Raw genomic sequence first — 27,837 nt, 5'->3', positions numbered from 1 at the left:
GGAGACACTCCCTGAGCAGAGCACCAGGATAAGAATATCCTCCACGTTCTGTGGTAGATCTTAGCAGACGTGGGCTTCCTAGCCTGTCTCATGGTGGCAACGACCCCTTGGGATAAGCCTGAAGACGCTAGGATCCAGGACTCAATGGCCACACAGTCAGGTTCAGGGCCGCAGAATTCCGATGGAAAAAAGGCCCTTGGGACAGTAAGTCTGGTCGGTCTGGTAGTGCCCACGGATGGCCGACCGTGAGATGCCACAGATCCGGATACCACGCCCTCCTCGGCCAGTCTGGAGCGACGAGTATGACGCGGCTGCAGTCGGATCTGATCTTGCGTAGCACTCTGGGCAAGAGTGCCAGAGGTGGAAACACATAAGGGAGCCGGAACTGCGACCAATCTTGCACTAGGGCGTCTGCTGCTAGAGCTCTTTGATCGCGAGACCGTGCCATGAAGGTTGGGACCTTGTTGTTGTGCCGGGACGCCATTAAGTCGACGTCCGGCCTTCCCCATCGGCGACAGATTTCCTGAAACACGTCCGGGTGAAGGGACCATTCCCCTGCGTCCATGCCCTGGCGACTGAGGAAGTCTGCTTCCCAGTTTTCTACGCCGGGGATGTGAACCGCGGATATGGTGGAGGCCGTGGCTTCCACCCACATCATAATCCGCCGGACTTCCTGGAAGGCTTGCCGACTGCGTGTCCCCCCTTGGTGATTGATGTATGCCACCGCTGTGGAGTTGTCCGATTGAATTCGGATCTGTTTCCCTTCCAGCCACTGTTGGAAGGCTAGTAGGGCAAGATACACTGCTCTGATTTCCAGAACATTGATCTGAAGGGTGGACTCCTGCTGAGTCCACGTACCCTGAGCCCTGTGGTGGAGAAACACTGCTCCCCACCCTGACAGACTCGCGTCTGTCGTGACCACCGCCCAGGACGGTGGTAGGAAGGATCTTCCCTGTGATAATGAGGTGGAAAGGAGCCACCACTGCAGAGAGTCCTTGGCCGTCTGGGAAAGGGAGACTTTCCTGTCCAGGGATGTTGACTTCCCGTCCCATTGGCGGAGAATGTCCCATTGAAGTGGACGCAGATGAAACTGCGCAAACGGAACCGCCTCTATTGCCGCCACCATCTTCCCGAGGAAGTGCATGAGGCGTCTTAAGGAGTGCGACTGACTTTGAAGGAGAGCCTGCACCCCAGTCTGTAGAGACCGCTGCTTGTCCAGCGGAAGCTTCACTATCGCTGAGAGAGTATGAAACTCCATGCCAAGATACGTTAGTGATTGGGTCGGTGACAGATTTGACTTTGGGAAGTTGATGATCCACCCGAACGCCTGGAGAGTCTCCAGTGCAACATTCAGGCTGAGTTGGCATGCCTCTTGAGAGGGTGCCTTGACCAGTAGATCGTCCAAGTAAGGGATCACAGAGTGTCCGTGAGAGTGCAAGACTGCTACCACTGCCGCCATGATCTTGGTGAACACCCGAGGGGCTGTCGCCAGACCAAATGGCAGAGCTACGAACTGAAGATGGTCGTCTCCTATCACGAAGCGTAGAAAGCGTTGGTGCTCTGTAGCAATCGGCACGTGGAGATAAGCATCTTTGATGTCTATTGATGCTAGGAAATCTCCTTGAGACATTGAGGCAATGACTGAGCGGAGGGATTCCATCCGGAACCGCCTGGCGTTCACATGCTTGTTGAGCAGTTTTAGGTCCAGAACAGGACGGAAGGAGCCGTCCTTTTTTGGAACCACAAAGAGATTGGAGTAAAATCCTCGCCCCCGTTCCTGAGGGGGGACAGGGATCACGACTCCTTCTGCTCTTAGAGAGTCCACCGCCTGCAGCAGGGCATCTGCTCGGTTGGGGTGTGGGGAGGTTCTGAAGAACCGAAGTGGAGGCCGAGAACTGAACTCGATTCTGTACCCGCGAGACAAAATGTCTGTTACCCACCGGTCTTTGACCTGTGACAGCCAAATGTCGCAAAAGCGGGAGAGCCTGCCACCGACCGAGGATGCGGAGGGAGGAGGCCGAAAGTCATGAGGTAGCCGCTTTGGAAGCGGTTCCTCCATTTGCTTTCCTGGGGCGTGAGTGAGCCCGCCAGGAATCTGAGCTCCCTTGTTCTTTCTGAGTCCTTTTGGACGAGGAGAATTGGGCCTTGCCCGAGCCTCGAAAGGACCGAAACCTCGACTGCCACTTTTTCTGTTGAGGTTTACTTGCTCTGGGCTGTGGTAAGGAAGAGTCCTTACCCTTGGACTGTTTTATGATTTCAGCCAATGGCTCACCAAACAGTCTGTCTCTAGATAATGGCAAGCTGGTTAAGCATTTTTTGGAACCAGCATCTGCTTTCCAGTCCTTTAACCACAAGGCTCTGCGCAAAACCACAGAATTGGCGGACGCCATAGCGGTATGGCTCGTAGATTCTAGGACAGCATTGATAGCATAGGTCGCAAACGCAGACATTTGCGAAGTTAGGGACGCCACCTGCGGTACTGCTGGATGTATGATAGCATCCACCTGTGCTAAACCAGCTGAAATAGCTTGGAGTGCAAACACGGCCGCGAATGCTGGAGCAAACGACGCGCCGATAGCTTCATAGACAGATTTCAACCAAAGGTCCATCTGTCTGTCGTTGGCATCTTTAAGTGAAGCGCCATCCTCTACTGCGACTATGGATCTAGCCGCAAGCTTGGAAATTGGGGGATCCACCTTTGGACAGTGGGTCCAGCGTTTGGCCACCTCAGAGGGAAAAGGATAACGGGTATCCTTAGAACGTTTAGAGAAACGCTTGTCTGGATGAGCGTCGTGTTTCTGGATCGATTCTCTGAAGTCAGAGTGGTCCAAAAAAGCACTTAATTTACGCTTGGGATACAGGAAATGGAACTTCTCCTGCTGTGCAGCTGCCTCCTCTGCTGAAGGAGCTGGGGGAGAAATATCCAACAGTCTATTAATTGCCGATATAAGGTCATTAACCATGGCGTCACCATCAGGGGCATCCAGATTGAGAGGGGCCTCAGGATTAGAATCCTGATCACCGTCCTCAGTCTCATCACAGAGAGACTCTTCTCGCTGAGACCCTGAGCAGTGTGATGACGTGGAGGGTCTTTCCCAGCGAGCTCGCTTAGGCTGCCTGGGACTGTCATCTGAGTCAGAGACTTCAGCCTGTGATGCTTGAGACCCCCTTGAAGTACGGATTAGTTCCAACTGAGGGGGACCGGAGAGCATAGACACAGCAGTGTCCATGGTCTGAGTAACTGGCCTGGACTGCAAGGTCTCCAGGATTTTTGTCATAGTCACAGACATTTTATCAGCAAAAACTGCAAAGTCTGTCCCCGTCACCGGGGCAGGGTTCACAGGCGTCTCTGCCTGGGCCACTACCACCATAGGCTCTGGCTGACGAAGTGCCACTGGGACTGAACATTGCACACAATGTGAGTCATTGGAGCCTGCCGGTAGATCAGCCCCACATGCAGTACAAACAGTGTACACAGCCTGTGCCTTGGCACCCTTGCGTTTTGCTTATGACATGTTGCTGCCTCCTCAGAGCAGTACAGGGTGTCCAGCCAAGAAGCGACCTTACAGTGCAACTATATATATATATATATATATATATGGTACCAAGAAAAAAGTACACTAATATAACACTGAGGCACTAGTGGGGCCAGCACTAAAGTGCTGCTTACCGCCCGCTTAGGAGCGGGTGTGTGGTCGCCGAAATCCCTTTAGTCTGGGTCTCCCAGAGCCTGCTGCCTTTCCCCAGCCAGACTGCATGTGTAATGGCTGCCGGCGTCCTTGTGGAGAGGGGGGGCGGGCCCTGGGCGTATACAGACGAAGAGCGGGAAGCCTGCTTCCCACTGTGCCTAGTGAGAGGGCTGGAGCATGTAAATAAAGCTCCAGCCCTCGGCGCTGCCAATTGAGCAGCGTCTCTCCCCTACCCTGATTGACAGGGTGGGGGCGGGAACGAAGCGGCGCTAGGCCGCAGAAGCCGGGGGCTAAAGTTAGAAGCGCCGCCGCCGTAAAAGCGCGGTCGGCGCAAAGTCCCCGGCGCACCACAAGTCGCAGCTGCGCCGCCGCTCCAGGAGCGGTCGGCGCAGTAGTTCCCAACATGTAACGTCACTCAGCAAAGCTGCAGTGACCTAACCCCAGCGCACAGCGCTACTGTCCCCGGCGCACTATAACGCTCAGCAAGCCTTGAGAGTGTCCGTGCCTGCCGGGGACACCGAGTACCTGAATGATGCAGGGCCTTGTTCCTGGCTGTACTCAATCTCCAAATCCAGCAGGTTCTCTGGGTCTGTGGATGGAGCCCGGCCTCAGGGCTTGGGGGCCGGCAAGATCCCACTTCCACAGAGCCCTCCAGGGGATGTGGAAGGAAAACAGCATGTGGGCTCCAGCCTCTGTACCAGCAATAGGTACCTCAACCTTACAAGCACCACCGCGGGTGAGAAGGGAGCATGCTGGGGGCCCCATATGGGCCCTCTTTTCTTCCATCCGATATAGCCAGCAGCTACTGCTGACTACAAACAGTGGAGCTATGCGTGGATGTCTGACCTCCTTCGCACAAAGCAGAAAACTGGTGAGCCAGTGATCCCACTGGGGGTGTATAGCCAGAAGGGGAGGGGCCTTACACTTTTTAGTGTAATTGCTTTGTGTGGCCTCCGGAGGCAGTGCTATACACCCAATCGTCTGGGTCTCCCAATGGAGCGCCGAAGAAAAACTGAATAATACATTAGCCACATCCTTCTTATATTATCGACCTGATGACTGAATATGCCGGTCGCAACGGTTTATCTCTATCATATCGTAAAACCACATATTACTTATGAGAAGCCTCCGGGTCGGTTTGATATTTTCCAACCTAACCTGAATCTCCTCAAGATATGGCTAACTAGACTTCAAACAACAAAGAAAAAAGTATTCCAAGAGTATTAAAAAAAAGAAGAAAAGAGGGGGGGGGGGGGGGGGGGAGAAGGACAGAGGAAAATAAGAGACCAAGAGGGATTGGACAAAGGGTTGGAGGGGAAGGTAAGGAGAGTGTGTGGGTATGTGCCGTTACCGAAACAAGGCTTGGAAGTCCGAGGACTCCTTGAACAACATGCAGTGTTGCCAGACCTTAATAAATTTTTCATTACTTCCCATCACCATTGTTGAAAGTTCCTCCTCATTGTGCATCTTGAAGCAGCCGCACCGCTAGTTTTCAGTGAGTCCTGTATTTCAGCTGATGTTATTTGTGTTTTTTTCTTTGATTCCCGAACAATTTTCCTGGCGGTTGTGGCTGATATTTCTGTTGGTCATACTGATCGTGGTTTGGTTTTCACAGAGCTCCGATTTTCCATTTGTTAATCAGTCTGAACACTGCTGACTGGCATTATCAATTCCTTGGATATCTTTCTGTATCGCCGAGACCTGTGACTTATTATCCAGTTAGTCTGGACCTGTCACCAGGGCTGCATCTCTTGTATCAGAGCCATTTCTCTGGTTCAAGCCAAGGTTGAAAAAGCCACAGAAATGGTTCCTGAGCACAAAGTCACAGATAACATGAGATTTATGGTGTCCTCAGTTAGGTACAATCAGACAATGTGACTTTCTTCTGCTCCAAATGTAGAACTCAACAGGCACACAGGTATAAATGCAGTTATACTTTAGATACTGGATTCAAAAAAAGAAGGGAATTTTGTTACTTACCGTAAATTCCTTTTCTTCTAGCTCTTATTGGGAGACCCAGACGATTGGGGTATAGCTACTGCCCTCTGGAGGCCACACAAAGCACTACATCAAAAGTGCAAGGCCCCTCCCCCTCTGGCTATACCCCCCCCGTGATATCACGGGTTCTCCAGTTTTAGTGCCAAAGCAAGAAGGAGGAAGCCAATAACTGGTTTAAACAAATTAACTCCGAATAACATCGGAGAACTGAAAAACCGTTCAACATGAACAACATGTGTACCCGCAAACAACAAAAAAACATCCCGAAGGACAACAGGGCGGGTGCTGGGTCTCCCAATAAGAGCTAGAAGAAAAGGAATTTACGGTAAGTAACAAAATTCCCTTCTTCTTCAGCGCTCTATTGGGAGACCCAGACGATTGGGACGTCCAAAAGCTGTCCCTGGGTGGGTAAAGAAATACCTCATGTTAGAGCTGCAAAACAGCCCTCCCCTACGGGGGTGTCACTGCCGCCTGCAGGACTCTTCTACCTAAGCTGGCATCCGCCGAAGCATAGGTATGCACCTGATAATGCTTGGTGAAAGTGTGCAGACTGGACCAGGTAGCTGCCTGGCACACCTGTTGAGCCGAAGCCTGGTGACGAAATGCCCAGGACGCACCCACGGCTCTGGTTGAGTGGGCTTTTAGCCCTGAAGGAACCGGAAGCCCCGCAGAACGGTAGGCCTCTAGAATTGGTTCTTTGATCCATCGAGCCAGGGTGGCTTTAGAAGCCTGCAACCCCTTGCGCGGACCAGCGACAAGGACAAAAAGTGCATCGGCACGGCGCATGGGCGCCGTGCGGGAAATGTAGATTCTGAGTGCTCTCACCAGATCTAGCAAACGTAAGTCCTTTTCATACCGGTGAACCGGATGAGGACAAAAGGAAGGCAAGGATATATCCTGATTAAGATGAAACGAGGATACGACCTTAGGAAGAAACTCCGGAATGGGGCGCAGCACTACCTTGTCCTGGTGGAACACCAGGAAGGGAGCCTTGGATGACAGAGCTGCCAGCTCCGACACTCGCCGAAGCGATGTGATCGCAACAAGAAACGCCACTTTCTGTGACAGGCGAGAAAAGGAAACTTCCTTCAGAGGCTCGAAAGGCGGCTTCTGGAGAGCAACTAGTACCCTGTTCAGATCCCATGGATCTAACGGCCGCCTGTACGGGGGCACAATATGACAGACCCCCTGCAGGAACGTGCGCACCTTAGGAAGACGTGCTAGACGCTTCTGAAAAAACACGGATAGTGCCGAAACTTGCCCTTTAAGGGAGCTGAGCGACAAGCCCTTTTCTAACCCCGATTGCAGGAAGGAAAGAAACTTGGGCAATGCAAATGGCCAGGGAGACACTCCCTGAGCAGAGCACCAGGATAAGAAAATCTTCCACGTTCTGTGGTAGATCTTAGCCGAATTCGACTTTCTAGCTTGTCTCATTGTGGCAACGACTCCTTGAGATAATCCTGCAGATGCTAGGATCCAGGACTCAATGGCCACACAGTCAGGTTCAGGGCCGCAGAATTCTGATGGAAAAACGGCCCTTGGGACAGTAAGTCTGGTCGGTCTGGCAGTGACCACGGTCGACCGATCGTGAGATGCCACAGATCCGGATACCACGACCTCCTCGGCCAGTCTGGAGCGACGAGTATGATGCGGCTGCACTCGGATCTGATCTTGCGTAGCACTCTGGGCAAGAGCGCCAGAGGCGGAAACACGTATGGGAGCTGAAACTGCGACCAATCTTGAACCAAGGCGTCTGCCGCCAGAGCTCTTTGATCGCGCGACCTCGCCATGAATGCCGGGACCTTGTTGTTGTGCCGGGATGCCATTAGGTCGACGTCCGGCACTCCCCAGCGGCGACAGATTTCCTGAAACACGTCCGGGTGAAGGGACCATTCCCCTGCGTCCATGCCCTGGCGACTGAGGAAGTCTGCTTCCCAGTTTTCTACGCCTGGGATGTGAACCGCGGATATGGTGGATGCTGTGTCCTCCACCCACATTAGAATGCGCCGGACTTCTTGGAAGGCTTGCCGACTGCGCGTCCCTCCTTGGTGGTTGATGTATGCCACCGCTGTGGAGTTGTCCGATTGGATTCGGATCTGCTTCCCTTCCAGCCACTGTTGGAAGGCCAGTAGAGCAAGATACACTGCTCTGATCTCCAGAACATTGATCTGAAGGGTGGACTCCTGCGGAGTCCACGTCCCCTGAGCCCTGTGGTGGAGAAATACCGCTCCCCACCCTGACAGACTCGCATCTGTCGTGACTACTGCCCAGGATGGGGGCAGGAAGGATCTTCCCTGAGACAATGAGGTGGGAAGGAGCCACCATTGTAGGGAGTCCTTGGCCGTCTGGGAAAGCGAGACTTTCCTGTCCAGTGACGTTGACTTCCCGTCCCATTGGCGGAGAATGTCCCATTGAAGTGGGCGCAGATGAAATTGCGCAAAGGGAACTGCTTCCATGGCTGCCACCATCTTCCCTAGGAAATGCATGAGGCGCCGCAAGGGATGCAACTGGCCCTGCAGAAGAGATTGCACTCCTGTCTGTAGTGACCGCTGCTTGTTCAGCGGAAGCTTCACTATCGCTGCTAGAGTATGAAACTCCATGCCAAGATACGTTAGTGATTGAGTCGGTGATAGGATCGACTTTGGAAAGTTGATGATCCATCCGAAAGACTGTAGGGTCTCCAGCGTAGCATTCAGGCTGTGCTGACATGCCTCTTGAGAGGGAGCTTTGACCAATAAATCGTCTAGGTAAGGGATCACCGAGTGTCCCTGAGAGTGCAAGACTGCTACCACCGCCGCCATGACCTTGGTGAAGACCCGTGGGGCTGTCGCCAGACCAAATGGCAGAGCTACGAACTGAAAATGGTCGTCTTCTATCACAAAACGTAGAAAACGTTGATGTTCTGTAGCAATTGGCACGTGGAGATAAGCATCTTTGATGTCTATTGAGGCAAGGAAGTCTCCTCTGGACATTGAGGCAATGACAGAACGCAGGGTTTCCATCCGGAACTTCCTGGCGTGCACATGTTTGTTGAGCCGTTTTAGGTCCAGAACAGGACGGAACGAGCCGTCCTTTTTTGGAACCACAAAGAGATTGGAGTAAAACCCTTGCCCTTGTTCCTGAGGAGGGACTGGGATCACCACTCCTTCCGCTCTTAGGGAGTCCACCGCCCGCAGCAGAGCATCTGCTCGGTCTGGATGTGGGGAGGTTCTGAAGAACCGAGCTGGAGGACGAGAATTGAACTCGATTCTGTACCCGCGAGACAAAATGTCCGTCACCCACCGGTCTTTGACCTGTGACATCCAAATGCCGGAAAAGCGGGAGAGCCTGCCCCCGACCGGCGATGCGTAGGGAGGGGGCTGGAAGTCATGAGGTAGCCGCTTTGGAAGCGGTACCTCCATTTGCTTTCTTGGGGCGCGTGTGAGCCCGCCACGAATCTGAGTTTCTTTGCGTCCTCTGAGTCCCTTTGGACGAGGTAAATGGTGTCTTGCCCGAACCTCGAAAGGACTGAAACCTCTGCTGCCACTTTTTCTGCTGAGGTTTGGTTGTTCTGGGTTGTGGTAAAGAGGAGTCTTTACCCTTGGACTGCTTAATGATATCAGCCAATGGCTCGCCAAACAGTCTATCTCTAGACAAAGGCAAACTGGTTAAACATTTTTTGGAACCAGCATCTGCTTTCCAGTCCTTTAACCACAAGGCTCTGCGCAAAACTACCGAATTGGCGGACGCCATTGAGGTGCGACTGGTAGATTCTAGGACCGCATTGATAGCGTAAGACGCAAACGCCGACATCTGCGTGGTAAGATGCGCCACTTGCGGCACTGCTGGATGTATGATAGCATCCACTTTTGCTAAGCCAGCTGAAATAGCCTGGAGTGCCCATACGGCTGCGAATGCCGGAGCAAACGACGCGCCGATAGCTTCATAGACAGATTTTAACCAAAGGTCCATCTGTCTGTCATTGGCATCTTTAAGTGAAGCGCCATCCTCCACTGCAACTATGGACCTAGCTGCGAGTTTGGAAATCGGGGGGTCTACCTTTGGACACTGTGTCCAGCGCTTGACCACCTCAGGGGGGAAAGGGAAACGCGTATCTTTAGATCGTTTAGAGAAACGCCTTTCTGGGTGAGCGTCGTGCTTCTGGATTGATTCTCTGAAGTCAGAGTGATCCAAGAAAGCACTCAATTTACGCTTGGGATAAAGGAAACGAAACTTCTCCTGATCTGCCGCTGCCTCTTCTGCTGAAGGGGCTGGGGGAGAAATATCCAACAGCCTATTGATGGCTGAGATAAGGTCGTTTACCATGGCGTCCCCATCCGGGGTATCCAGATTGAGAGGGGTTCCAGGAGTGGATTCCTGATCACTCTCATCAGACACATCACCGGGAGACTGATTGCGCTGAGACCCTGAGCAATGTGATGACGTCGAGGGTCTTTCCCAGCGAGCTCGCTTAGGGTGGCTGGGGCTATCATCTGAGTCATAATCCTCGGCCTGTGAAGCCGGGGACCCCCCTGTGGGCTGGATTAATTCCAAGTGAGGGGGACCTGAGGACAGAGGCCTCGCCGTGCCCAAAGACTGAGCCCCATGCATAGATTGCAAGGTTTCAAGGATTTTTGCCATAGACAGAGACATATTATCAGCAAAAACTGCAAAGTCTGTCCCTGTCACCGGGGCAGAACTTACAAGCGTCTCAGCCTGGGTCACTACCTCTCCTGACTCCGGCTGGCGAAGCAGCACCGGGTCGGAGCATTGCACACAATGGGAGCCTGCTGGTAGATTAGCCCCACATGCAGCACACGCAGTACACACAGCCCTGGCCTTGGCAGCCTTGCGTTTTGAGGATGGCATGTTGCTGCTTCCACAGAGTGATCTGGGAGAGCAGCCAGAAGCGACCTCACAGTGCAAGAAAAACAATATCTATATATCTGTACACAGTACACCGATACACCGTGAGGCACTAGAGGGACCAGCACAGAAAAATCGCTTACCGCCCGCTTAAAAGGCGGGTGTGTGGTCGCCAGATAGCCCCTAGTCCAGGTCTCCCAGAGCCTTGCGTCCTTCCTCCAGCCAGACTGCATGTAATGGCTGCCGGCGTCCTGAGAGGAAGGGGGGCGGGCCCTGGGCGTTCCTGGCTAAGAGCGGGAAGCCTGCTTCCCTCTGTGCCTAGTGTGAGGGCTGGAGCATGTAAATCAGGCTCCAGCCCTCGTCGCTGCTAGCGAACAGCGTCTCTCCCCTACCCTGAATGACAGGGTGGGGGCGGGAACGAATCGGAGCTGCCGGCGTCCTAGGCCCAAAAAGCCGGGGACTCAATTTATAACCGCCGCCGCCGTAAAAGCGCGGACGGCGGATCCCCGGCGCACCACAAGTCACAGCAGCGCCGCCCGGTCCAGAGGGGGTCGGCGCTGCGTTCCCATACACAAAAAATCCCCCAGTAATCTGTAGGGACACTAACTCCAACGTTGCGGTCCCCGGCGCACTACAACACCCAGCCAGCCCGGAGTGTGTCTGTGCCTGCCGGGGACACAGAGTACCTGTATGATGCAGGGCCTGTCCCTGATCGTACTCCTGCTCCGAATCCATCAGGTTCTAATGGGTCTGTGGATGGAGCCCGGCGTCAGAGCTGAGAGGCCGGCAGGATCCCACTTCCACAGAGCCCTACAAGGGGATGTGGAAGGAAAACAGCATGTCAGGCTCCAGCCCTGTACCAGCAATAGGTACCTCAACCTTACAACACCATCCAGGGGTGAGAAGGGAGCATGCTGGGGACACTATATGTGTCCTCTTTTCTTCCATCCGAAATAGTCAGCAGCTACTGCTGACTAAAATCTGTGGAGCTATGCATGGAATGTCTGACCTCCTTCGCACACAAAGCTAAAACTGGAGAACCCGTGATATCACGGGGGGGTATAGCCAGAGGGGGAGGGGCCTTGCACTTTTGATGTAGTGCTTTGTGTGGCCTCCAGAGGGCAGTAGCTATACCCCAATCGTCTGGGTCTCCCAATAGAGCGCTGAAGAAAAGGGGGAAATATGTGGAAAGTCATCCATTTTAAGTTTTTAATTTCGTCACCGATTTTAAGTTTTCTTCCTATTTTTATCTGTAATGGAGGACACAGCAGACGTACATGTATCTCATGATTGCTCTGATGCAAAAAGAATTTGTACATGTACAGGGTTTGTACATATCTCGGATGAACCCATTGCTAATACAAATTTTGAGAGTTTTTCCATAGATGGATCCAGATACCAAGATGTTGGTTGATTCTGCCCTGGATATGCTGAGGTTACACAACATGAGGTAATAAAAATCGAACCACTCGCTCCCCTCCTATCTGTATAGGAAGCAGAGATGAAGATGTGCAATCACTGTAACGTGTAGAGCGGCAAAGGGTAAGATTATCAAATATGTGTATAGGGACTTCCGGTTCCGGTCCTGGCCGCGGTGGAGGCATAAAGGAGAAGCTCCTGCCCCCCCCCGAGAAAAGCAGTCAGACAGCAGCCCCCCCGCATCGGAGTCCGGGACGGGAGGGACCCAGCCTGAAAGCGGAGATCTGCAGCTATGGACAGATACCTGCTGAGGAGCGCCAGCGGCGGTGAAGGGCCCGGGAGAGGCGGCGACGCTGTGGACATGAGGGGAATGGAGGAGAGGAACATGGCGCCGACGAGCGTGCCGGGGGCGGAGCCAGAGGTGCGGGGAAGAGACGCGATGGAGCCGGGTCGGAGCGAGGGATTAGCAGAGGACGCGGCTGCAGAGACAGAGGAATGTGGAGCTGGAGACAGGTGGCTGCAGGGGTCGGAGGAGGGCAGCTCGCAGTGGGAGGATGAGGGGGAGGTGGGGGGAGAGACTGGAGAGGAGGACGCTGGCGTTATGGAGGGGAGCTATGGAGGAGTAGGAGGGCTGGAGGAAAATGAAACCCAGCAAAGTAGAGGGCCCAGAGGGAGACAGCCGCAATACAGGAGGAGATCAACCTCAGGCACCCCCTGTAAAGGAGGAAAAAAAAAACAACAACAGGATCCACTGACATCTCAATTTTACAAGACATCTGAGGGAGGCAGAGATTCAATGCAAATAAGCAGATCTAAGAAAACAGCTCCACCTGCTGACCAAAACAAGCAAGTGCAAGAGTTTCATATGGATTATAAAAAACTGGCAGTAGAAGTAGCATCTCACTTGTCCAAAGACATAAAAATAGCCATTGAAGTAGCCGTACAAACTTCACTAGCCGCCATGCAGAAGCAATTGACTGATCATTCAAAGAGACTCACAGAAGCAGAGCAAAGAATCTCTAACTCTGAGGAGACAATCTTGACCATGCAAGCACAGATAGCAACTCTTGTAAAATCTAATGATTACCTGAGAGACAAGGCAGAGGACCTAGAAAACAGATCGAGACGAAACAATCTTCGCATTGTGGGGCTGCCAGAATCGGTAACACCGGGACAGCTGGACAATATTTGTGAGGCGGAACTACCACAGGCGCTGGGCATAAAGGCGAAATTTAGAGTGGAGAGAGCCCACAGAGTGGGACCATTGAGGCAGCAAGAGGCGAAGGAGGGAGAAGGGCAAAATTCAAGCAATAAACCGCCCTCAAGAGCCAGACAGGTGATAGTCAAATACCTTGACTACAAGCACAAAGAGGAAATTCTGAAAGCCTTTAGAGAACGAAAGCGACCTTTACAATACCAAGGAAATAGACTGCTGATTTTTGGGGATTATTCCGTTGATGTGTCCAAACGGAGGAAGGACTTCAGTAAACTGTGCACATTTCTGTACAATAAAAGAATAAAATGCCAACTACTCTACCCGGCAGTGCTGAAGGTCAGGAACTCCAATGGTTCGTTCTCATACTATAAAGATCACAAGGAGGCGGAGAATATTCTCATGTCAGAACATAAAGGGAACCGGACGGAGGGGCAGGAGAGGAGACCCAGTGGAGGAGAAAACTTCAGAAAAGGTTCCCCGGCGGGTTCGAGAGGGGAAGGTGGACAACGCGGAAGGCAAACACAACCCGAGGCCAGTGGAGAGGGGAGACGCAGTCCAGCCCAGCAGTTTAGCCCAGGGATGGGACCCAGGGAACAGCGTTCTTGAAAGACACCAAGACACAAGATGACTCTTGAACTGATCTCTACTAGCCCTTATCGATCTACCCCCCTGAGTGAGGAAGGTGGCCGAGCCGAGGGGGACGAGCCAGCGTGAAGGGGACGGAGGGGAGACTGATCAAGTCACCTACTCTCCCTCCCCTCCTCCCCCCTTTTTTTTTTTTTTTTTTTTCTCTCCTTTTTCTCCTCTCCCCCTCTCTTCTTCCTCTCCCTCTCTCTGTTCTTCCCTACCTCCTCCCTTCTCTCCCCTAATTTGTCTCTGGTGTGTTCTCCCTTCTTTTCTCTTTCTCCCTTCCCCTCTTTTCCCCCCTCTCTCTCTCTATGCCCTCCCCGGTTCTACCTCTCTTGCCTTTTTTCCAATACTACTCCTCGCTTCTTTCTTCTCTTCTCCTCTGCGCTGTTTCTTCCCCTCTCGTGCTTCTTGGCTATGATATCCTTTATCTATTTCTATGCTGGGCTCTTTTATCTCTTTGTCTCTGCTCCGTTGTTCTTCTCTCTTTGTGGATTGCTTTGCAGGTCCAAATACAGTGGGCACGAATGGGTCGGCAGGAAGGTCCCACGAAACTAGGACTAACCCAGTAGATGAACTCTCTTTAAGGTCCTACCACTTATAACATAATGTTTTAATCTATGTATATTACTTCAGATCGTTATGTTTTACGCGGGGGATAGAGCTCTGAATCTGTCTATTGGGGGGGGACTAGGGAGACTCATATTTTGGCCAGGAAAAAGGGAAGCCACTAGCATGGCAAAAAGTGCCGAAAGTCCCACCAAAGGGACAACTTGTTATACTGTTGTAGGATTTATACTTTGCTTATGTTGTTTAAGAGTTTACACACAGGTTGGGGAAAAGAAATGCCATTCTGGGGAAACCACGTGTGAAGGATATAATGATAGTCGTGTCTCTCCTACAGCTGGGGACCTGGGGGGTGGTATTGATAAGAGCAAATTACCCAGACAAACATGGTGCAACTAACGACATGGAATGTTAAGGGCCTAAGATCACCTAACAAACGAGCAATGGTACTAAGACACTTGAAAAGATTAAAAACAGACATTGCTCTATTACAAGAAACTCACTTGGGGAGGGAAGATTTCTTTCGCATGAAAAAGTACTGGGTGGGCTCAGTATATGGGGCAGCGGCGCAAGGAAGGAAGGCGGGCACAATGATTTTGATAAACAAGCAACTTAGACATGAAATAGTGGCTCAGGAAGAGGATGACCAGGGAAGATGGCAGCACATAATAATTAATAGCCCAGCGGGGAAACTCAGCATATATAATATTTATGGCCCAAACTCGAAGCAGAATCAGTTTCACGACACCATAAAAGCCATAATTCTCTTGGACAAGGAGCCTAACATCATAGTGGCGGGGGACTTCAATGCAGTGCCAGACTCGGTGGAGGATAGAAGCAAGGGAGAGGGGGAGCCAGGATCCGGGGATAAGGGAACAAATCACAGAGATGTATCACTGGAGGATGTAGGCCTAAAAGACATCTGGAGACTAACTCACCCGCACGATAGAGAATATACGCACTTCTCTCACCCACACAACAGTTGGTCTCGCATAGACCAGATCTGGTTATCTATGGAACTTGCGAATGGTGTGCAAAACTGTATGATTGAGAATATGGTAATCTCAGACCACAGCCCGGTGAGAGTGGACCTTAGAGAAAAATTCAAAAGGGGATCAGATATTATTTGGAGATTCCCGACGTTTCTCCTTAGACAGGACAATTTTCGCAGGATAATAAAAGAATGGTGGGAGGAGTTCTCAGAGGATAACAAGGATCACAGGGTGACCCCGATTTTGTTCTGGGAAACTGCAAAGGCGGTCTTGAGAGGACGCTTGATGGGGTATGCTGCCATGGTCAAACGGAAGACGAATGCGAATTACAACTTGCACAGTGAGGCAGTACGTCTAGCGTATACTAATTATCTGTCAGACAGGTCTAGCAGGGCAAAGGAGAGGTGGCTGGCAACCAAGAGAGATTTTGACGAGTGGGCAAAAAAAAAGGAGCAATTATTTTGGTCACATAAAGAGGCAGATCTTCATAGATTTGGTAACAAGGCGGGGAGGATGTTGGCAAATCTAGCAAGAGGCAACAGAAAAATGACAGTAATCTCTTCATTGAAAACGAAGGATGGGGGGATGACTTCGGATCCTAAAGAAATTAACAAGGTGCTGGGAGAATATTATAGAAAGTTGTACGGGCCAGGACAGAATGACATGACTGACGAATCGGAGTGGCTACGACAAGCCCAACTACCTAGCTTAACGGAGGAGGAAAGGGAGGCCCTAAATACAAACATCACGGAGGAGGAGGTCTCAAGAACAATTGGGGAACTTAGCACCAACAAGGCGCCAGGGCCCGATGGTTTTAATAGTGAATTTTATAAAGCCCTCAAGGACCAGATTTCGCCGGATTTAACCTCAGTCTTTAATGCGATACTGGGAGGAGCAGAAATCCCTAAAAATGCAAATATAGCGTACATTAAATTAATTCCTAAGGGAGCCAAGGACCTGGACGACCCCTCGAGTTATAGACCCATTTCGCTCATCAACCAGGACTTAAAAATAATGTCTAAAATCATGGCTGACAGATTGGCAGCAGTCTTACCTAGATTAATTTCAGAACACCAGGTAGGGTTTATAAAAGGAAGAAATGCAGTGACCAATATTAGAAAGACGATTTTAGTGGTTGATGCGGTTAGACTGGGGCGTACAGAGGGAAAGGCAAGCCCTGCTTTAGTCACGCTTGATGCTGAGAAAGCGTTCGACAATGTTAACTGGAACTGGTTGGACAAGGTGATGGAGGCCGCAGGGATAGTGGGTAGGATGAGACTTTACATTAACAATTTGTATGCCAACTCGGGAGCAAGGATCCACACACCGGGATTTTTGTCTGACGTGTTCCCCCTGATGAAAGGGACGAGACAGGGATGCCCGCTATCCCCCCTACTTTTTAACCTTGCAATAGAACCCCTATCAAGAGTGCTGCAGGGTCACAATAGTTTTAAAGGGATCAAAATAAGGGGAAAAGAGATGAAGTTAGCGCTGTTCGCCGATGACGTGATTTTGTATATGGGGGACCCTGTTGCGGACCTACCCTGGACACTTGATATGATTGGAAAATTTGGTGCCTTTTCAGGCTTTAAGTTAAACAAAAAAAAATGCGAGCTCTTATTCCTGGGCGGAGGCAAAGGACCAACTGTGGGAAACCCAAGTGAGGGTCATGTGAATGGGATCCCTATAGCGCACTCATCAGTAAAGTACCTGGGAGTGCATATAGGGAGGACGACGGAATTAATTTATAAATTGAATTATGGTCCATTGATTAGAAAAATCATTAACCAGTTGAGGGGCTGGAAGGGGCTGCCCCTGCCACTATTGGCACGATGTCACCTCATAAAAATGATGAGCTTCCCTAGGCTGCTGTACCCCTTTCAGACGATCCCGCTATTGATAACACTGAAAGATGTCAACAGACTTAATTCAGCGTATGCAGACTTTGTTTGGAGGGGAAGGAAACCCAGAATAAAGCTGCGCACGCTGATGAAGTCAGTGGAGGAGGGTGGGATAAATTTTCCGGATGTCAGAGGGTATAACATTGTATGCATTATGAGACATGTGATTGACTGGCTGAGAGGAACGAGCAGGCACTCAGATTATGGAACGGAACTCAAGTATGCAGAACCATGGGACCTGACGTCCATTTTACACTCCCCAATGTCTAAGGTTGAAGGTCATATAAGAAACTCGGTTATATTTCGAGACACCATGTTGGCCTGGAGATTGGTTAGACGGAAATTGGGACTCTCCTGGAAGGTATCAAAATACCTAAATCCTTGGGCGTCACCAAACTTTCCCCAGGGGAGAGAGAATAAATTATTCCTCAAATGGAAAGAGAGAGGCATTAGGAGTCTGATAGATGTCATGAATGTGGAAGAGAGAAGATGGATGACAGGTCGGGAGGTGCTTGATAAGTACAATCTCAACGGCTCCCACATTATGCAGTACGAACAATTGAAACATGGAGTACTGAAAGAGCTTGGTGAGATTGGAAGGGAATTGAACAAGAGCATGATTGATGAGCTCATGGGATGTAGCGTAACAAATATAAATGTTTCCCGAATATACCAAACATTTAGAGGTGTGCTAATATCCAGGGAAGATAGTCGAACACTTCTAGCATGGGAAAAACAACTGAAAGGACAGGAAGTAGTGGAGGTCATACTGAAAGGATGGGTTCAGATGAGGAAACAAGTCACTAACGAGAGCTGGAGGGACACCCAATTTAGGATATTACACAGGGCTGTTTTGGGCTTCAACATCCCGGGCAGGGAGGCACGGTGTCCTAAGTGCCACAAAGAAAAAACAGACATGCTGCACGGTTTGTGGGAATGCAGTCCAATAAAGAGGTTTTGGAACCAAGTCAGAGCGTTAGTTCAAACAACATGGAAAATTTCCTGCAAACTAGAACTAATGGTGTGGATCTTCCACTTTTTGGAGGGTGGAGTTAGAGGGGGATTGAACGCTCGGGACAAAAAAACATTTGTAATCATACATGACATAGCCATGATAGCTAAAAGATGCATCCTAAGGCACTGGATACAGGAGGAGGCCCCAGCCATAGGGGAAGTCATCAGTGAACTGCACAACCTTTTGAGGCTGGAGAAATTAGAAGCAGAAAGGGACAAGGATAATTTGACAACCAAGTTTTTTAGGAGGTGGAAAACTTTTATAGAAGTTCATTACAAACAGGAGGACATAAGCCATTTAGTGGCACCCTTCAGACATACGGAGTGGTACCTCATAAATGAAATCCAGGATAGTCTGGGAAAGCTGAGGACTAATTAGCAGGGACCCAGGTGAGGGACAAAGGCGAGACAACATGACGTCATCAAGACATGACATTGGCACTAGAACTATTAGAGAATGGCACAGGGGTTCAGGGGTTTGTTTCATTTATGTTATGTTTGGATTTTTTAACTCTGATTCATTATCTGTCAATGCAATCTGAAGCGGGATTGGAGATAGAGAGGGGATTCTACCCCTTCCAATGATACTTATCGACAGCTGCAATCTTGTCTTTTGTAAATCATACTACTTTTGATACGATATTGAAATAAGTTTGTAAAATCAATAAAAATTGTTTTGAAAAATATGTGTATAGGCAGCAGATCTTTTCTAGTGTGACGTGATAACCCTATAAAGGCCGCAGAGTGCGTATGAGCCCGAATAGAGGCTCTTCTGTTATCAAATGAGCCTGGCATAGTGAATATAAAGCTCACATCTGAGCTGACACTGATGGAGCCAGAAGCTCACACAGATGTGGCCAATAAAGAAGCAGCAAACAGGCCAAGAGTGGAGTCTTTTACCAATGCAGACCAGTACCATACCTCAGTGGCACCTGTCACTTCTCGTGTTCTTAAATCCCTACAGAAACAAGCGACTCAGCAAGGAATGGAGTGTGAGACGCAGGGAGCCAGTGACTGCGAAAGGTCTGTGGATAAAAGGCGGTAAGCTTTCTCTGCTATGAGCTCTCTACTCCGTGACGGCGCTGGTACCTCATGGATTAATACATCTGACAAAGACCGTTATAAGTGTGATTGTGGACAAGGTTCAGTACCCAAAGTGGCCAGACACACCCAGTCTTGTAAGACGTGTGTCTAATACAAGGTAGAGAAACTGTAAAGACCTCGCAGAATCACCCCCCTCATCCGCTCTACTGCTGCAGAGATTGCAGATTTATCATATACATCTACCATGAGTAGGTTTATATGCGTTTGTGCGTGTTGTGTGAATTTCTTTTCAGGATTGATTGGAGGCATATCCAGTGAAGAATACGATGTTACTGCTGAAAACCTCATGTGGAGGTGGTCTGTAAAAAACTGGGGTTCCTGAAGTGGTAATAGTGCATATTCTATAGCAGAGGTCATTATAGAGATCTCACAGAATCTGGGGATTAGCGGCTTTCCACACTCCTCACCCTCCACAGAGCAGAGGGAAGGGGGAAAGGCTGAATGGGGCATTACCATGTAACAACCCAGAAGGTAAAGGTGGAGACTGGCAAGTCATGGAATGAATGCTAGCTTTTCTTTTCTTAATGAATAGGTCTCTATATAGCACCGAGAACATGATTATATTTCCCACAGATATGTCAGAATCAGCAGGATATAGTGACCAGGGATGTGCGAGTCTTATATAGTTGTCTATATAGTGTGATATACAGGTGTATTCTAAAATTCCAGACCGTAAATCAGTGTCAGGAGCACGTGGTCTCCAGCCAGGAGCCTGGGTGACCCTAAAAAGACGAGAGCCATGAGCCGAGATTAGACGGGCCGATCCAGCCAAGGAAGGCGCTCCTATATACCTCCCGATATATACCCAGAATCTGAGGACGCAGGGAGCGCGCTCCTATACACCTTCCGATATATACCCAGAATCTGAGGACGCGGGGAGCGCACTCCTATATACCTCCCGATATATACCCAGAATCTGAGGACGCGGGGAGCGCGCTCCTATATACCTCCCGATATACCCAGAATCTGAGGATGCGGGGAGCGTGCTCCTATATACCTCCCGATATATACCCAGAATCTGAGGACGCGGGGAGCGCGCTCCTATATACCTCCCCATATACCCAGAATCTGAGGACGCGGGGAGCGCGCTCCTATATACCTCCCGATATACCCAGAATCTGAGGACGCAGGGAGCGTGCGCCTATATACCTCCCGATATATACCCAGAATCTGAGGACGCAGGGAGCACGCTCCTATATACCTCCTGATATACCCAGAATCTGAGGACGTGGGGAGCGCGCTCCTATATACCTCCCGATGTACCCAGAATCTGAGGACGTGGGGAGCGCGCTCCTATATACCTCCCGATATATACCCAGAATCTGAGGACGTGGGGAGCGCGCTCCTATATACCTCCCCATATACCCAGAATCTGAGGACGTGGGGAGCGCGCTCCTATATACCTCCCGATATACCCAGAATCTGAGGACGCAGGGAGCGTGCGCCTATATACCTCCCGATATATACCCAGAATCTGAGGACGCAGGGAGCACGCTCCTATATACCTCCCGATATATACCCAGAATCTGAGGACGCAGGGAGCACGCTCCTATATACCTCCCGATATATACCCAGAATCTGAGGACGCAGGGAGCACGCTCCTATATACCTCCTGATATACCCAGAATCTGAGGACGCAGGGAGCACGCTCCTATATACCTCCCGATATATACCCAGAATCTGAGGACGCGGGGAGCGCGCTCCTATATACCTCCCGATATATACCCAGAATCTGAGGACGCAGGGAGCACGCTCCTATATACCTCCCCATATACCCAGAATCTGAGGACGCGGGGAGCGCGCTCCTATATACCTCTCGATATACCCAGAATCTGAGGACGCGGGGAGCGCGCTCCTATATACCTCCCCATATATCCAGAATCTGAGGACACGGGGAGCGCGCTCCTATACACCTCCCGATGTACCCAGAATCTGAGGACGTGGGGAGCGCTCCTATATACCTCCCGATATACCCAGAATCTGAGGACGCGGGGAGCGCGCTCCTATATACCTCCCCATATACCCAGAATCTGAGGACGCGGGGAGCGCGCTCCTATATACCTCCCGATGTACCCAGAATCTGAGGACGCAGGGAGAGCGCTCCTATATACCTCCCGATATACCCAGAATCTGAGGATGCGGGGAGCGCGCTCCTATATACCTCCCGATATACCCAGAATCTGAGGACGCAGGGAGCGTGCGCCTATATACCTCCCGATACACCCAGCATCTGAGGACGCAGGGAGAGCGCTCCTATATACCTCCCCATATACCCAGAATCTGAGGACGCAGGGAGCACGCTCCTATATACCTCCTGATATACCCAGAATCTGAGGACGCGGGGAGCGCGCTCCTATATACCTCCCCATATACCCAGAATCTGAGGACGCGGGGAGCGCGCTCCTATATACCTCCCGATGTACCCAGAATCTGAGGACGTGGGGAGTGCCTCCTATATACCTCCCGATACACCCAGCATCTGAGGACGCAGGGAGAGCGCTCCTATATACCTCCCGATATACCCAGCATCTGAGGACGCAGGGAGAGCGCTCCTATATACCTCCCGATATACCCAGAATCTGAGGATGCGGGGAACGCGCTCCTATATACCTCCCGATATATACCCAGAATCTGAGGACGTGGGGAGTGCCTCCTATATACCTCCCGATATACCCAGCATCTGAGGACGCGGGGAGCGCACTCCTATATACCTCCCGATATACCCAGCATCTGAGGACGCAGGGAGAGCGCTCCTATATACCTCCCGATGTACCCAGAATTGGTCACAAATGGGGGGAATGTGAGAGAACAAGAGCCATTTTGTTCTTATAGTGTCCATCTTGTCCTATAACTGATGTCAAAGGGCTCCGCTAACACTGATGAGGACGTCTCACATTTCCGCTCACGCCCTTACTGCTGTTATTGGTGCACAGTTCAGAGGGGACGTTTCCTTTGGGACGATATATAAACTGGTCACACGCACTAATAAACCAGAATTCTCTGAGGACGCCGCCACACCAGACAAGTGGACACCATAGTATACGTGCTCTGTATTGATTTCCCGGGCGCTCGTAAAACTAATCTTATTAAGTTGTAATTCAAGAGGAAAAGAAGAAGTGTGCTTCACTCACAATATACAGGGGGTGCACTCGCTTATCCCGAGCACTCTATATACAGGGGGTGCACTCGCTTATCCCGAGCACTCTATATACAGGGGGTGCACTCGCTTATCCCGAGCACTCTATATACAGGGGGTGCACTCGCTTATCCCGAGCACTCTATATACAGGGGGTGCACTCGCTTATCCCGAGCACTGTATATACAGGGGGTGCACTCGCTTATCCCGAGCACTGTATATACAGAAGGTGCACTCACTTATGGCAGTGCTGTAGATCCCGGCAGGGTCAGGACGGCGTTGTATAGCGTGGCGGTCATCACCACCATCCGCAGGTATACAGACGACACCTCTTTCTCGGCCACTCACGAGTTACTGACAGGCTGACGACACCGGCGGCAGCTGGTGAAGACCTCGGCTCCTCCAATCACTCAGACACTCGACCCCAGACGGTCACACTCACACCTAATGCACAAGATTAATGCCGCTATGCAGAGCGCAGGCAGGTGGTGTTATGACAGATGGGGGACATGCAGGAGGGGTTATGGACTCAGGAGAGATGCATGCAATCATGAGAGGCGACCACCAACTGCCAAGAGGGAAGGACAATGGTAGCCTGAACATGTGACAAGGAGCACGCTGCTGCCCCCTACAGGAGACCCACACAGGGTGGATGGTGGATGCCCGGCCATGTGCCAGCTCTCGTTACCCGCCTGTGACTTTCCAGGGAGTAAAGTGTAACCACCATGTACTGACTGCAGGGGGAAAGTTCACAGGGGGGAACAAGTCCAGGGAACCCCCCACCCCTGTAACGGGGGGGGGGGGGGGCGGCAAGTCCAGCGACCGCCCCCCCCCCCCCCCGCTCCTGTAACGAAGGGGGGGTGCCAAGTCCAGGGACCCCCCCCCCCCCGCAACAGGGGGGGGAAGGGGGCAAGTCCAGGGAACCCCCCCCGCCCCTGTAACAGGGGGGAAGGGGGCAAGTCCAGGGACCCCCCCGCTCCTGTAACATGGGGGGGGAACAAGTCCAGGGACCCCCCCGCTCCTGTAACAGGGGGGGGGAACAAGTCCAGGGACCCCCCCCGCTCCTGTAACAGGGCGGGGCAAGTCCAGGGACCCCCCCCCCCCGCTCCTGTAACAGGGGGCAGCAGGGCCTCCTCTGTGATGGCCGCGCTCCAGGAAGTCATGATGGCAGATATGTACTTACCCCACTCCACTCCACGCCGCCCATACTCACTTCTTCTGTGCCCTCTGTGCCACTCTCATACTTGACACTACTCCGGGCACCGTCCCGTCCCTTCTTCCTCGGATCCTGGCTCTCTCCGTCTTTTAGAAGTTGGGCAACTTTTGTCTGGTTGACGGGATCTAGTCCCTAAAAGAAAAAGCATGGCAAAGAGGATAGAGCCGAGCCGTACAACGGGATGAAGGGAGACGCCCCGGCACCCAACGGGGGGGGGGGGTGAAGGGAGACGCCCCGGCATCCAACCGGGGGTGGGGGTGGGGGGGGGGGGGTGGGGGGAATTAAGAACCCAACCGGGGGGAGAAGGGAGACGCCCCGGCACCCAACCGGGGGGGGGAAGGGGGAGACGCCCCGGCACCCAACCGGGGGGGGGGGGGGGGGGGGGGAAGAAGGGAGACGCCCCGGCACCCAACCGGGGGTGGGGGGGGGGGGTTAAGAAGGGAGACTCCCAGGCACCCAACCGGGGGGGGAAGAAGGGAGACGCCCCGGCACCCAACCGGGGGGGGGAAGAAGGGAGACGCCCCGGCACCCAACCGGGGGGGGGGAAGAAGGGAGACGCCCCGGCACCCAACCGGGGGGGGAAGAAGGGAGACGCCCCGGCACCCAACCGGGGGGGGGGGGAAGAAGGGAGACGCCCCGGCACCCAACCGGGGGGGGGGGGGAAGAAGGGAGACGCCCCGGCACCCAACCGGGGGGGGGGGGGGGAAGAAGGGAGACGCCCCGGCACCCAACCGGGGGGGAAGAAGGGAGACGCCCCGGCACCCAACCGGGGGGGAAGAAGGGAGACGCCCCGGCACCCAACCGGGGGGGAAGAAGGGAGACGCCCCGGCACCCAACCGGGGGGGAAGAAGGGAGACGCCCCGGCACCCAACCGGGGGGGGAAGAAGGGAGACGCCCCGGCACCCAACCGGGGGGGGGGGGGAGGGGGAAGAAGGGAGACGCCCCGGCACCCAACCAGGGGGGGGGAGAAGGGAGACGCCCCGGCACCCAACCGGGGGGGAAGAAGGGAGACGCCCCGGCACCCAACCGGGGGGGGAAGAAGGGAGACGCCCAGGCACCCAACCGGGGGGGAAGAAGGGAGACGCCCAGGCACCCAACCGGGGGGGGGAAGAAGGGAGACGCCCAGGCACCCAACCGGGGGGGGAAGAAGGGAGACGCCCAGGCACCCAACCGGGGGGGGGAAGAAGGGAGACGCCCAGGCACCCAACCGGGGGGGAAGAAGGGAGACGCCCAGGCACCCAACCGGGGGGGGGGGGGGGGGGGAAGAAGGGAGACGCCCAGGCACCCAACCGGGGGGGGAAGAAGGGAGACGCCCAGGCACCCAACCGGGGGGGGGAAGAAGGGAGACGCCCAGGCACCCAACCGGGGGGGGAAGAAGGGAGACGCCCCGGCACCCAACCGGGGGGGGGGGGGGGAAGAAGGGAGACGCCCCGGCACCCAACCAGGGGGGGGGGGGAAGAAGGGAGACGCCCAGGCACCCAACCGGGGGAAGAAGGGAGACGCCCCGGCACCCAACCGGGGGGGGGGGGGGGGAAGAAGGGAGACGCCCCGGCACCCAACCGGGGGGGGGGGGGGGGAAGAAGGGAGACGCCCCGGCACCCCAACCAGGGGGGGGGGGAAGAAGGGAGACGCCCCGGCACCCAACCGGGGGGGGGGAAGAAGGGAGACGCCCAGGCACCCAACCGGGGGGGGAAGAAGGGAGACGCCCAGGCACCCAACCGGGGGGGGAAGAAGGGAGACGCCCAGGCACCCAACCGGGGGGGGAAGAAGGGAGACGCCCAGGCATCCAACCGGGGGGGAAGAAGGGAGACGCCCAGGCACCCAACCGGGGGGGGGGAAGAAGGGAGACGCCCAGGCACCCAACCGGGGGGGGAAGAAGGGAGACGCCCAGGCATCCAACCGGGGGGGGGAAGAAGGGAGACGCCCAGGCACCCAACCGGGGGGGAAGAAGGGAGACGCCCCCAGGCACCCAACGGGGGGGGAAGAAGGGAGACGCCCCCAGGCACCCAACCGGGGGGGGAAGAAGGGAGACGCCCAGGCACCCAACCGGGGGGGGGGAAGAAGGGAGACGCCCAGGCACCCAACCGGGGGGGGGGAAGAAGGGAGACGCCCAGGCACCCAACCGGGGGGGGGGAAGAAGGGAGACGCCCAGGCACCCAACCGGGGGGAAGAAGGGAGACGCCCAGGCACCCAACCGGGGGGGAAGAAGGGAGACGCCCAGGCACCCAACCGGGGGGAGAAGGGAGGTGGCTCGTTTCTTGATTTTGATTGGGAGTTGCCCAATTCCTGCGTATACTTTAGGGGGGGGGGGGGGGGGTGTTCTGGTTTGATTTGGAAGGAGCCGCCCAGTCCCTGCATACACGGGGAGAATGAGCAGAGGGTGGAGCAGTGTAACCCCCCCACAATCAGTTAATGCTGGTGTAACACCAGTTTGTGGCTCTCACCTGTTTACGTGATCGGATGGCGCACTCCTCCAAGGTCTCGGCCGCCTCCAGTTTGCCCTGTCTTCTATACAGGGCGCCCAAATTTCGTAGCGTGGTGTTCACTGTGGGGCTGAATGTTACAGATCAATCAGTGTGAAGTCACCCACAAGACCCCACAACACTTAATCAGGGGACAGAAGGGGGCACTAACCTGTTCACCCGGCAGGCCTTGTACCAGCCCCCATACTCTGAGTACGGAGTCCCGTCATTGTTAGGAGTCTGCAGAAAGAAAAAAGGAGTTCAGGATGCAAAAAAAACCGCCAGCAGCAACGAGCAGTCAGTGCCCACTGGTGCAGGCTCCGCGCTCGGCTCGCTCCTCCTCTGAACTGGGCTCCGCGCTCGGCTCCCTCTCTCCCTTTGGACCAGGCTCCACACTCGGCTCGCTCCTCCTCTGGACCAGGTTCCGCTCGCTCCTCACCCCTCTCCCTCTGGACCAGGCTCCGCGCTCGGCTTGTTCCCCCTCCCTCCCTCTGGACCAGGCTCCGCTCACTCCCCCCTTCTCCCTCTGGGCCAGGCTCCGTGCTCGGCTTGCTCCCCTCTGGACCAGGCTCCGTGCTAGTCTCGCTCTCCCTCTGGACCAGGCTCCGCGCTCGGCTCGCTCCCCCTCCTGCCCATCTGGGCTTCAAGCTCCAGGTTCCGTGCTTGGCTGCCCCTCACTCTGGTCCAGGCTCAGAGCTCCGCTCACCTCCCGTCGATCCAGGCCCCATGGTCAACACTTGGCTGCCCCCTCGCTCTTTGGTCCAAGCCCCATAGTATTGCTCAGAACACCCAAACCTCGCAGCCTAAAGAAGATGTATGCCCTAACCTTGCTCATCTCCTCCCGCTCTTCGGCATGCATCCAGATGGGCTTGTGGTCATCTATGGACACAAAATGGAACATAGTGAGATGTGGGAGAAACATTCTGACCATCAGATGCACAAGTGCAGAACTCACCATCCACGGAGCCAAACTCCTTGACGTGGGCCTGTGTCAGGATGTCCTTGTACAACTGCTCCGCTGCTTTGTATTTACCTTGCTTCAGGTAACACGAGGCCTGAAGAGGAGCGGAGACTGGATCACAAAACCGCCGAGCCCAGGCTCTTCCATTAAACCAGAGACTGCCTATACTCCTCCACCTGCAGGGGGTGGGTGTGTGTGTGTGTGTGTGTGTGTGTGTGTGACCCCCAACTCTTGTAGGGCAGCTTGCATCGCCAGCCCAACACACCCACACTCCTGTAAGTCCACATGTGTAAAACAACCAGCACACCCACCCCCCTCCTGCCCTGCCTCGCACCTCACGCACATTGACAGAAGTCACAAGGCCTCGGGCCTCATCCATACCAGGTTGTTTTTGGTTTGGCAACGTTGGGGTCATCAGGTCCGAGCCGGGCTTGGTAGATTTCAAGAGCTCGGCAGTAGTAATATTCTACTTCATCATATTTTCCCTGGTTCTGGCAGAGAAGTGCCAAATTATTCAGCTGCTTCGCCACGTCCGGATGATCTTCCCCAGGACCTGAGCAGAAGGATGAGAGCATCATTACCAAAAACATGGGAGGCAAAAAGGGACAACCGAGGGAATTGGATGGAAAGATGAGGGACAAGCATGGGGAAGAAGAGGGGATACGAGAATGTAGACAGGAGGACGGACAC

At 53.4% G+C, this 27,837-nt stretch overlaps 1 protein-coding gene across 1 annotated transcript in view; it reads right to left on the bottom strand.

Annotated features, from left to right (window-relative positions):
* KLC4 (kinesin light chain 4) overlaps nucleotides 1-27,837 on the bottom strand; it is an 81,359-nt gene that overhangs the window by 46,071 nt on the left and 7,451 nt on the right. Inside the window, 7 exon segments of the mRNA XM_075338938.1 lie at nucleotides 23,692-23,856; nucleotides 26,169-26,277; nucleotides 26,359-26,426; nucleotides 27,013-27,065; nucleotides 27,142-27,241; nucleotides 27,529-27,545; nucleotides 27,548-27,700. Of these exon segments, the coding sequence (XP_075195053.1) occupies nucleotides 23,692-23,856; nucleotides 26,169-26,277; nucleotides 26,359-26,426; nucleotides 27,013-27,065; nucleotides 27,142-27,241; nucleotides 27,529-27,545; nucleotides 27,548-27,700 (665 nt within the window).

Source organism: Anomaloglossus baeobatrachus, chromosome 3 (assembly GCF_048569485.1).
Source record: "Anomaloglossus baeobatrachus isolate aAnoBae1 chromosome 3, aAnoBae1.hap1, whole genome shotgun sequence".
Lineage (NCBI taxonomy): Eukaryota > Metazoa > Chordata > Amphibia > Anura > Aromobatidae > Anomaloglossus > Anomaloglossus baeobatrachus.
This window is presented reverse-complemented; position numbering and strand designations above follow the sequence as displayed.